Here is an 11,849-nt window from a genome sequence, read left to right as displayed (position 1 = left end):
AATAATAAAGTAGTAATAAAGTTGGCACTATACACAGCCAGAGCAGGTCGCTTACAAAGAGACGTCTGAGTAACCTGAGCGCCGGCGGAGGCGTCGGCCCTGGAGTGGCACCAAATGAGAGTTTGATAGCGTTTGGCACGATGCTGGACAACAGCCCTTGATCCCTTTCAAAAGGAGCTGCCAGTCACAACGGAGGAGAAACCGTGCTATAAAGGGCCATCAAACGAGGGCCCTGCGGTAGCCCGACATACGATCTACCCCCCCACCACCACCACCACCGATCCCCCCAAGCCCGGCTGTCCTTTTGTCCCACTGTTCCATATCTGACAGTGCCCACCAGGTGCCCCGCGACAATGACGATGGAACAGAGGCCGGGCGTCCGCGAGCTCCGACATGGGGAATAAGCAAAGCGTCTTCACGGCAGGGCAGCTGGACGCCTACCAGGTCGGTGCGGACGACGTGCGCACTCAGCAGAACTAATTTGAACGTGCTTATTCAGGAAAAGTCTCGTCGCGTTAGCGGGTTTTGCCTTTGAACAGAGCAAATAACGAAAAGGACTTGGGAAGAGTATTTAGCAGCAAAGAATAACGAAAATGCTGCATCACTTGAACCGAAAATGTTCACGAGTCAGTTTTTAAAAGTCCCAACAGTAATTTTTATATACTTAAAAATGTGTCAATTTGACCTGCAGCACAACAGGGGGGTTGAATGAATAAACGAGATAATTCTGCTGCTGCTTCACCAAGTCTAAAAACGTTTCTATGTGCTCATTACATTCTGCTCTGGTAAAAATTCAACAACTTGTGACTTTGCAACCTTTTTTTTTTTTTTTTTTTCAGGACTGCACGTACTTTACAAGAAAAGAAATTCTCAGGTGAGTAAAGGTTGGCTATAAGAAAATGGCTGCTATTGTCAAACATGTTTCCCTGTTCTGCATTGGTTCCAAAACTTTTTCTGTAGTGTCCAACTTTAGGAGACGAAATTATTTCCCCGTAGCCGGGCGTGCCATGGACGTCAAATACTTGGGGTCAACAATACAGAGTAATGGAGAGTGTGGTAAAGAAGTGAAGAAACTGGTCCAAGCGGGGTGGAACAATTAGCGGAAGGTGTCTGGTGTTCTATGCGACAGAAGAGTATCAGATGGGATGAAGGGCAAAGTTTATGAAACATTGGTGAGGCCGGCCGTGATGTACGGATTAGAGACGGCGGCACTGAAGAAACAACTGGAAGCAGACTTGGAGGTGGCAGAAATGAAGATGTTGAGGTTCTCGCTCGGAGTGAACAGGTCGGATGGGATTAGAAATGAGCTCATTCGAGGGACACCCAAAGTTGGATGTTTTGGAGACAAGGTTAGAGAGAGCGGACTTCGATGGTTTGGACATGTCCAGAGGCGAGAGAGTGAGTATACTTGGTAGAAGGGGTGCTGAGGATGGAGTTGCCAGGCAAAAGAGCGAGAGGAAGCCCAAAGAGGTGGATGGATGTTGTGAGGGATGATATGAGGACAGTGAGTGTTAGAGAAGAAGATGCACGAGATGGGCTTGGATGGAAAAAGATGACACACTGTGGCGACCCCTAACGGGACAAGCCGACAGGAAAAGAAGGCGGCGGCCGTGCCCCGCCGTTTGAAAACCGCTGCTGTACTGATAACAAAATAACAAAGCTGAGGTTCTGTTCTGGTTTCAGACTCTTCCACCGCTACCACGACCTGGCGCCGCAGCTCGTTCCCCTCGACTACACCGAGCAGCCGGATGTGAAGCTACCCTACGAGCTGATCGGCAGCATGCCCGAGTTGAAGGTCAGGGGCGACGCGCCGGCTGCGACCCCCGCCGACCCTTCCGTCTGCCCTCCATAATTGATGGCCAATTTATCCACAGAAATCTTTAAAAAGACAGCCAGTCACCCGACTCCATTCAAAACTCGGAGAACGTGGGTGGCGCGCAATTGTTAAATGGTAGAGCCTGTTCGGTCTCGAGCCAACATGGTGATCATTATTCCAAAACTTTGCGGTGGACAAAGGACAAATTCTCAAAATAACTGTTGAAACAGATGAAAGGATGATTTTCTTTTCAACGTGCCAGGGTGCGGTACTGGATGAGTTCTTGAGGGTTGTGTTTGGGACACGTAAAATGCATTTGCCAGGGCATACTTTTTTGGTCGTTTTGGGGGGCGGGGCGGGGGGGGGGGGATGATTCCAACAAATAATCTTGTAAAATAGTGTTACGTGGCTGTGCAGGACAACCCGTTCCGTCAGAGGATCGCTGAGGTTTTCTCCGAGGACGGCCAGGGGAACATGACGCTGGACGACTTCCTGGACATGTTCTCGGTTCTGAGTGAGATGGCACCGCGTGACCTCAAAGCATACTACGCTTTCAAGATTTACGGTAAAATCTCAATATATGAGTGTGGCGCACTTGCTAGACCTGCTCAGTCCGCTTTGGCCCACAGAAAATGATCTGGATAAGGACTTGAAGAAGCTGATGGGAGTTTTGATCCAGGTTAAGTGAATTGTCGATGGGTATCGTTGTAGTAGCATCGATGTAGAATCAACGATAATACAAAGATAAACCCCTGTAATTTATTGTAAATTACTTGGAAAAGCCCAAAGCTACAGGCCCATGACCCCAGCTTGAGAACTACAGATTTCGAGTCTTCATTCAACCTACCTACCTAGATTCTTTTGGCTTGTCCCGTTAGGGGTCACCACAGCGTGTCATCGCCGATGGACGCTCATATTTGTTTGGCACAGTTTTTACGCCGGATGCCCTTCCTGACGCAACCCCTCTTGGGGAATGGACGCCACAGTAAGAAACGAACTCACGACCCCTGGTTGACCAAACCAATGCTCAAACCACCGAGCTATGGGGCCCCAGTCTTCGTTCAACCTATCGTTAGTTATTTTCACCAATGGAAGTCAGAGTTCCGTTAAGTATGAAAATAAATGCTAACCCGTAAGGATTTGTGTCTCTATTTGAATTTTTTTGTTTTCAAAGATTTCAACAATGATGACTTCATCTGCAAGTCGGACCTGGAGAAGACGCTGAACAGGCTGACGCGCAACGAGCTGACAGAGGACGAGGTGCGCATGGTGTGCGAGAAAGTACTGGACGAGGCCGACATGGACAACGACGGCCGTCTGTCGCTGGAGGACTTCCAGCACATGATCGTCAGGGCGCCAGATTTCCTCAGGTGGGTCTGGCGTAGCATTAAATTGTACTGTAGTACACTTACATTTACTAGAACAACTCACCTCAAATAGATGCTGTATCTACTCGTAGGTTACCGGAACTGCTTTTACAATCGCACTCGTATAGCAGGGGTGTCAAACTCACTTTTGTCACGGGCCACATTTTACTTGCCGTTTCCCTCAGAGGGCTGTTGTGGCTGTGAAACCCTTAAAAAAAAATCTTTAACCACCTCATCATATTTACACATGAAATTTATGAACTAGTTTTGGAATCAGAAATCAAGGGTAATGGGTTTTTCTAACTATTGTTGTTTGGTAACACCAAAAAAATGATTGGAATTTCTCAATGTTAGCATTTATGATAGGACAATTTGAACAGAAAAATCGTGGAAGTTGATACACATGATTTGGCTCCGCGGGCCACATAAAATCAGGAGGCAGGCCGAAACTGGGTCCTGGGCCGTGAGTTTGACACCTGTGTCCTATAGTATCAAATGTCATGCTTTCAAAACAAAATCTTGTAATTGTTTGCAACCCCCACCCTCTCCAAAAAATGTTAATGCTAGTTTTGGACAAAAGTTTTTTTTTTTTTTTTTTTTAACCCTTTCCGAGTAGGGGTGGCAAATTTGCAACAGGTTTAATATAATGGAAAATTTTAAGTTTAAGTGTATTATTTTCTGAAAGTATCAGATTTTTGTCTCTGCAAAATTTTATTTGGTCCAAAGAGGGTTAAGGGAATCTTAAAAATGCTTTAATATTACAAGACAAATGTTTTTTTACTTTCGAGAAAATTATAAACAAGATCAAATACAGTAAAATACACAAGATTAATTTATTATAGACTTAATATACAGTACTATTTTTTTTTTCACAGCACCTTCCATATAAGAATATAAGGGAGGACAGTGAATCCAACTATCACCTCCCAAAGGATTTCAAAAATTGTCCACTACCGTACGTCGCGGAGTTGTGGAGTCCTCACATCTCTGCGCATCTTTGGACGGAAACAACTCATTTTGTATACATATATTCCAAACCTATTATAAACACCTTGTTTGAGCCTATGTTAGATTTTGTTATTTTAATCTCTGGAGGATCCGGTTACCCCCCCGACTAGACGGGCCAGAAGCATTCAGCACGCACCTGCCGCTGAGGCCCAGTTATTGTGCATGTAGTCAAGGTCCACTGCGGAACCTGAGCTCGATTGAGTTTCCACTGAATGTCCGCCAGGAAGTGGAAATAATAAAGCATTATGATTACTTTCCTTGTTGTTTAGTTTTTTTTATTCATCCCAAAAAAAAAAGTAGACACCTTTACAAACTGCAGATACACATCTTCACACTGGAAGTAAAAAGTACAGTACAATATGGAGATCTCAATAAAATATTCACTGTTATGTACTTCATGTATGAAATGTATGTGAAAATCTCGGTAAAAATACAGTCAGATTAAAAAAAAATTGCCATCTTTAACCTGTTCACGCAGGATGTGTGGTTCATAGCACACGATAATATTGCATGTCTCAATAAAACACCAGTATGAGCGGAGACATTACCCAACGAGTATTCGGGCTACACTGGAAAGGGGGAAAAAAAGATTATTTTAATATAATAAGTCTAAATTTATTTCAGGGTTGAAAAAAGTTTTAGATCATTTAGATAAATTCAGATTTTCATTCCTGAAAGAGATTACGGGGTTTGCAACTGCACTTTTATGAGAGTAATGTCGGTTTCTGGATTTTTTTTTCCCAGATTTAATTTCTTTTGGGATAAAATGTAATCCTGTTAAACTAAAGCCTGATCTTTGAACAAATGAAGGCTCCATTTTATGAAACTAAAGTTATATTGTATCAGAATAAAAAAGTAGGATTGAGAATAATGTCAATTTCCCCTCAAATGTAGTCATTTATTTTTATTTTTTTGGTATTTTGGAAGGAAAATATTGTCAGTTCTTAACTATCAAGTTGTGCCCCTTTATCTTGTTTAGTAAAAAAAAAAAAAAAAAAGTACAGCTTTAATTTCTGCATTTTTTTGGTCATGTAATTATTTTCTAGTCAACCTAGCCTTAATAATATTGTGTAGAGACTAAGATTTCAAAAAATGTTATACTAATACAAGTGATACTAAGGCATCACTAAGAACTTCCTGCTGTGTTTTGCATTGATGTAGAATTATTTAGTCATCTATTTATCTTTTTTTTATTTATAAAGTGTCCCATTATTTTTTTTTTGGCTCAATGCTGAACAAAGCGATCATTATTAAAGAGCACTCACTTTGTCTCACTTACACACGCAAAGAATCACAACACATAACCGCGGAATGCAGGGAGGAGACGTGTGCGTGTTCAAAGTCTGTTGATATGTTGAGAAAATAAAAGGAATGGAGCACAAAAAAAACAAGACTGTTAATATAGGTACATGTAAAAGGCTTCCAAAAGCAGCTCTAACGTTAATGGAAGCACAAAATAAAAACTAGATATGCAGAGCTACCGTCTTCGACTGCATTTAAACACCTAATAAGTACGTCTTTAAAATACTGGCTATGAGTGATTGGGATTTTTGCCCAAATAGTACACTAAATATGTCTTCGGATACTTATTTATTCATCATTTTTTTGTAATTTATTAAAAATAACACCATAGAAAAGAGAGCTTTGTATAAATAGATGAGGCGGAAATCAAAATGAGATTGTCAGCCAAATACTGCACTGGGTTTCTCACACGTCAGTTTGAAGAAGTATTCGACCAAATATGCTAATATGACGCCACGGAAATGACTAATGGAGTTTCAGGTAAAGTGCGAGGAAAGCTGAAAAAAGACAAGATGGGAGGGTTTTTTTTTGTCGTTGTTCAAATTGCCAGAAACGCCATTTTATGCTTGACACTATCAAATCAGAATCGTTGTTCGTACATTTTTAGAAGTTGGCTAATATTCCCCCAAAGGCAAGAATTTATGTTGATAAAGCTAAACGGCCCCTTTCACACGGCCTGTACAAGTTGCTATTTTCGACAGAGCCGTTTTCAAACTTCGGAGGTAGCGACTAACGACAGTCACACCACCCACTGCACAGGTTCGGAAAAAGTCCGTTCAGGCTCTGATGCGGGTTATCACCGTGTGAAAGAGCCAATCTTAGACCAGCCGGTCCAGAAGATTGTCAAATAAACGGGAAAACAATACCAAATAAATAATAAAAAGCTCTAGATTGAAATTAAATTATGGTGAAAATTTAATTCTTTTCAGGAATTAATCCCGCCCATCCGTCTACAGTACGTGTGGTTCAAATTTGGTTGGGACAATCCCGAAAACATTTTTGCTTTCTGATGGATCACTAAATAGCTAACGGGACCCGAAAATATTAGGTTCTCAAAACTTTTTTCTGGATGCATTCATGACACCAACACGGAATTTGGTAGGTAGGCAAGTCGAACTGGTTTTGAGGTCATTGGTACCGACATTCAATTTTCACCAGAATGACCCAAACACGGCCACTTTGTGCCAAATTGTCAGACTAGTGAATGAAAACCTGGTTTTGCCAAACGATCCAGTTTGACTGAGTTTCAAGCTTCTCAGTTTCTGGCAGATAGGTGCGCCCCCCCCACCCCCCCCCAACCCCTTATAAAAAAAAAAAAAAGTGCTCAAAGAAGTAACCCTCCTTCTCAGGCGCCCAGGTGAAGTATGATGAAGAAGAAAAACCGGGGAAAAAAACAGCAGTACAAGCCTGTTATTTGTGCGACATCTCCTCGCTGTTGTCCTCCTCCGAGTGACCCCTCGGTCATAGGAGATTTCTTGTAAACGGAGGAGATTGTCCGGCCGGAAGTTCTCAGAAGAGACGATGATGCTTTTGTGCAGACTGGGAAGGAGGAGAGGAAACGAAAACAAGTGCTCTCAAGCAAGGAACAGTCTTATTTGGGCTCGAGGGGGTTCTTCGGTAAAAAAAGGCCACGGTGGTCCTCAGAGGATGCTGCAGTGGAAGAAGCTGCTCTTTTTCCTTGGCTCCAGAATTTTCACTCCTTGGCTGCTCCCCTGCGGCACGTTCCCCTCCTGCGGCAACACAAAGGGTCAACAACTCGGGGAAAAATATTGACGGCAACAACAGGAGAACTCAAAACAGTCGGACCTTCACAATCTGCCAAGGTGCAACGTGGATCAGATCTGGGTTAGCTCTTAAACCTACTTTCTTGCAGGATTATTCACGAATGGTATGACTATGCAAAACTAGTTTTTAGGTGTTCGATTTTGGGTAGAAAAAAAAAAACTGTCGCAAATGTAAAATTGTCACCAAAATGGCCATTTCAAATCAAACAGTCGGACTTCCTGCGGCTTTTTCCGGTCTGGATCATTGGGACTTTTTGTGCTTCTGCCTGTTCATGGCAGACATGTCTAGTGCGGTGGATCAGCTGGGAAAGCGTTGGCCTCACAGTTATGAGGTCCTGGGTTCAATCCCGGACCCGCCTGTGTGGAGTTTGCATGTTCTCCCCGTGCCTACGTGGGTTTTCTCCAGGCACACACATCCCAAAAAACATGCATTAATTGAACACTCTAAATTGCTCCTAGGTCTGATTGTGAGTGCGGCTGTTTGTCTCTATGTGCCCTGCGATTGGCTGGCAACCAGTTCAAGGTGTACCCCGCCTCCTGCCCGTTGACAGCTCGGATAGGCTCCGGCACTCCCCGCGACCCTCGTTAGGATAACCGGCTAAGAAAATGTATGGATGGATTCTCGAAATAAGAAATTAGTAACTAAATTACTGGGACCATAGCGGTTACATCTTACCGTTTTGGTGTCCATTTTGGATTTGATGTCCCTGGCAAGTGTCAAAAAAGCCTGCAGGTAGACAAGATGGAACATTTACACGCAGGCCATGTATATTACGACGTTTGCCAAAGAAGGTTTAGAACCTACAGTCTCCACATTGATGTTGGCCTTCGCGCTCGTCTCCATGAACTTGATGCCATACTCCAAAGCAAGCTATGAGGAAATTGCACAGAATTACATTTGGGTACTTTCTGATCCATCCCCATAAAACAAAATACCGTATTTTCTCACCTTCTCCCCCCTGTCCCTGGACACCTGCCGCTTGTCATTGATGTCACATTTATTGCCGAGAACCATCTTTTCGACGTCAGACGATGCATGCTGGAACAAGAGCAAGGCCAAACGTTTTATGGGAATGACGTCCACTTTGGAGAAGAAATATGTAACGTCGCCAAAATAAAAGCTGTATTGAATTCTTTTTGTTTTCAAAAAAGTATATTAGACAATAAGGGCCAGGGTTTTCAAGCCTGGGGTGTAATTTAAAATAAAGTTCTCAATCCAGGGTTGTGATTTCAAACTAGGGATTGCGTTTCAAAACAGGATTACAGATTCAAATGAGGGTTTCAAACGTAGTTTCCGGTTTCAAATTAGGATTAGTATTTTGAATTAGTGTGGCACGGTGGGTCAGCTGGTAAAGCGTTGGCCTCTCAGTTCTGAGGACCCGGGTTCGATCCCGCCCCCGCCTGTGTGGAGTTTGCATGTTCTCCCCGTGTCTGCGTGGGGTTTCTCCGGGTACTCTGGTTTCCTCCCATATCCCAAAAACATGCAACATTAATTGGACACCTTGAAATTGAACAAATTGACCCTAGGTGTGATTGTGAGTGCGGCTGTTTGTCTCTATGTGTCCCCTGCGATTGGCCGGCAACCATTTCAAGGTGTACCCCGCCTCCTGCTTGTTGACAGCTGGGATAGGCTCCAGCACTCCCCCGCCACCCTTGTGAGGATAAGCAGCAAAGAAATGGATGGATGGATTTCGAATTCGTGCCAATGTTACAAATAAGACTCTCAGACGTGTCATAGCAACTTGAATAAATATTTGTTAACGTTGCATAAAGATTCAAATTAGAGGGTTTCAAATTTGAGGTGTTAGGTTACAATCCCGGAATTTTGCCCAATTTTTTTCTATCTCACTGCAAGAAAATAAATGAAAGCTATATTCCGTGCTTATTACACGAGGTTGTCTTGATTGTGTTGTCTTACAAGAAAGCTCATCCAGTTGGCTCTCCATCTGTTTGCCGGTGGCTTTTTCACAACGGAAACTCTTCATTGGATACGCCTGAACTCTACTTGCCCCAGTAATGAGGCATATGCTACAGATTACTGCGCTTGTGACAGTTGCCACTACGATGCGGGCATGTTTTGAGAATCCTCTGGGTCACTAACACAGCAAATGTTGAGGAGCTCTCGGGTCTACTGCAGTCACTCACGTTTGAAAAATGTACGGATATGGACAGTCATGCCCGCAGATTTCAAGTTACGGGTGTGGTCCACCGTGCGATGGAGCGCGGGCGCATACGCGGCCGTTAAATCATAGTGACTGCTACTTTGTTTAAGAATTTTATTCAAGAGGAGATGGAGGTCAGCAAGGGTTTGCATTATAGTCTGAGGGTTAGAAGTTGTGAGAAATGAAAATGAAACCAAAATGTAATGACAATCAAAGAAAAAAAAAAAAGGTCTCAGAATTCTTGCACAAAATCTAATAATGAGGTATAAATATATATTGTATAAATAAAAAAGGTATAAATATTGTGCTTTTCAAAGCAATATAAAATAAATTCATACCTCCTCTATGTTGCGTATCCAGTTTTTGATGTTTTCAAAAGACTTCTCGTTGGTGATGTCGTAGACCAGCATGATTCCCTGTACGGAGAGGTGCCAAAGGTCAGAAGGTCAGTGAAGCTTAGAAATAAAAGCTGCATTCATTCACTTGAAAATGCAGGTGACAAACTTAAGGCCACGGGGTCACATCTGGCTTCCCACATCATTTTATGTGGGCCGTGAAAGCGAATTGTATCAGGCGTTCTCAAAACTTTGGGATCCATTATAGGGGAAGACTTTTTCACCCTCTCAACTAATTAAACATAACATACATTTTTTTTTTTTTTACATTTACTAAATATTCATGACCCGTTTAGTAGAGAATATAATCAAATTAAACTTAATTTCAATATTGAGCAATCATTGCTAGATGTAGCAATATATAGATATATTATAATATGTCAACATCATAGAGGTTTTAATTGGCACAAAGTCAAGGGCGGGAAGATTGTTTAATGTTTCATTGATGCGCCCTTGTCTTTGTGTACAATTGATTTGTTTTTTTAATTTTATTTTTAAAAATTATTATTATTATTATAGACGTTTTGTAGCCCTCCAAGGGATAGCTAGTGGACCCAAAGGGCATGGGGATCCCAATTTGAACCTTTACCAAAAACTATCGTTAAATAAAATACTAGGCCATTTATGTGTGAACTTTTGCAAAAAGAGTGGGGTTACACTGTGCAAGCAATTGAACACATGCAGTACTGACCATTGCTCCTCTGTAGTAGGCCGTCGTGATTGTTCGGAAGCGCTCCTGGCCAGCTGTATCCCTGCAAGGGGCGGGAGAAGCACCAAAATGGATACTTTACTGCTGTATTTCCCAACCTTTATAGAGCCCAGGCTTATATTTTCATAGGGGGAAAAAAAAAAACCACATGACAAAGCACCGAACAAAAAGAAAAAAATGTCACAAAGATATAAATGATGGGCTGGCCTAAACTGACTCAGAAATTTACTAACCCTGTGTGAAATATGGACACGTTTGGTTGAACGGAAAGCAATGTTTCTGTTTAATCAACGGCAACAGGTGGATTCGCAGCTGATTTTTACCTAATGCCATCTACTGGTTTTGCACCTAAGTGTTCTGATAGTCACATAACACATAACATAACTCAATTCATATATATTTTTTTAATACTAAAAACGTAATGTCATAAATTTGATAGTTTCCTTCCTGCAGCACCTGATGATGGAACTCCCTGGCTTACTTATTTATTTACAAGAATGAGTAAAATTACGTCGCTGTAAACATCAACTTGCACAGATCATTCTCGAAGAAATGACAAATAGTATTGAGACTCAACTTACCATATCTGCAACTTGATCTTCTTGTCGTCGAGCTCTATTGTCCTTATCTTAAAGTCTATGCCTAGAAGGAAGCACGTACATGTCAATTACAGAATAGAAGATCTTAAATTATGGGGGGGAAAAAGAATACAGAGCGACTGAGTCTGACGCATCGGTTGTTGACAGTTGACGTTAGCGCAGAGGGAGTTAATCGTGGCTAACCACGGGTGACTTTATAACGCTAGCAACTATAGTAGCAATGCTAACAGGGAATATTTTTCAAATGAATCTGCAAGGCAATAGCCTTATACACACACTGCGAATAATAAACAATTATCAATGTCGTGAATTTATAATAAGCCCTCCACTAATTACACCAAACTAGTACCCCTGTGAGTGTTTTTTGTTTTTGTTTTTTTACATGTGCCGGTTTAAATCAAATTTATACGTACCTATGGTCGATATGAAGGTAGAATTGAAGGCGTCCTCGGAGAACCTGAACAGGACGCACGTCTTTCCGACCCCGGAGTCACCGATCAATAGTAGTTTAAACAAATAGTCGTACGTCTTCGCCATAGTTGTTGATACCCACTGCGGAAGTGGCGCGCCCGGCGAAGCGGCGGATACATCGAGTGGAGAGGAAAAATAATAGCGCCATCGTGCGGCTTGGAGAGCAACTTCAGTTTAAAAAACGACCATGGTCAAATGTAAATCTTTGGACTTCTACAAACTATAAACCAGTAGTA

The 11,849-nt window shown here is 42.3% G+C and overlaps 2 protein-coding genes across 3 annotated transcripts; one reads left to right on the top strand and one right to left on the bottom strand.

The window, feature by feature from the left end:
* Window positions 1–390: 390 nt before the first annotated feature.
* On the top strand, window positions 391–4,080 carry cib3 (calcium and integrin binding family member 3). Of its 2 annotated transcripts, XM_061839699.1 has the most exons (6): window positions 391–444; window positions 840–874; window positions 1,684–1,795; window positions 2,234–2,381; window positions 2,991–3,186; window positions 4,059–4,080. In XM_061839699.1, the coding sequence occupies exons 1-6, from the start codon at window positions 394–396 to the stop codon at window positions 4,078–4,080; spliced, it is 564 nt and encodes a 187-aa protein (XP_061695683.1). In that variant the 5' UTR covers window positions 391–393. The 2 variants fall into 2 exon arrangements, with proteins under 2 accessions (XP_061695683.1, XP_061695681.1); XM_061839697.1 differs by lacking the exons at window positions 840–874; window positions 1,684–1,795 and having other exon boundaries at window positions 394–444.
* A 346-nt stretch (window positions 4,081–4,426) lies between these two features.
* On the bottom strand, window positions 4,427–11,733 carry LOC133511183 (ras-related protein Rab-8A-like). The gene is made up of 8 exons (XM_061839873.1): window positions 11,556–11,733; window positions 11,125–11,185; window positions 10,526–10,586; window positions 9,778–9,855; window positions 8,227–8,316; window positions 8,083–8,148; window positions 7,954–8,004; window positions 4,427–7,223 (listed from the first exon to the last, which is right to left on the bottom strand). The coding sequence occupies exons 1-8, from the start codon at window positions 11,677–11,679 to the stop codon at window positions 7,134–7,136; spliced, it is 621 nt and encodes a 206-aa protein (XP_061695857.1). The 5' UTR covers window positions 11,680–11,733; the 3' UTR covers window positions 4,427–7,133.
* Window positions 11,734–11,849: the final 116 nt, after the last annotated feature.

The sequence above is a fragment of the Syngnathoides biaculeatus genome, chromosome 13 (genome assembly GCF_019802595.1).
Source record: "Syngnathoides biaculeatus isolate LvHL_M chromosome 13, ASM1980259v1, whole genome shotgun sequence".
Classification (NCBI taxonomy): domain Eukaryota; kingdom Metazoa; phylum Chordata; class Actinopteri; order Syngnathiformes; family Syngnathidae; genus Syngnathoides; species Syngnathoides biaculeatus.
This window is presented reverse-complemented; position numbering and strand designations above follow the sequence as displayed.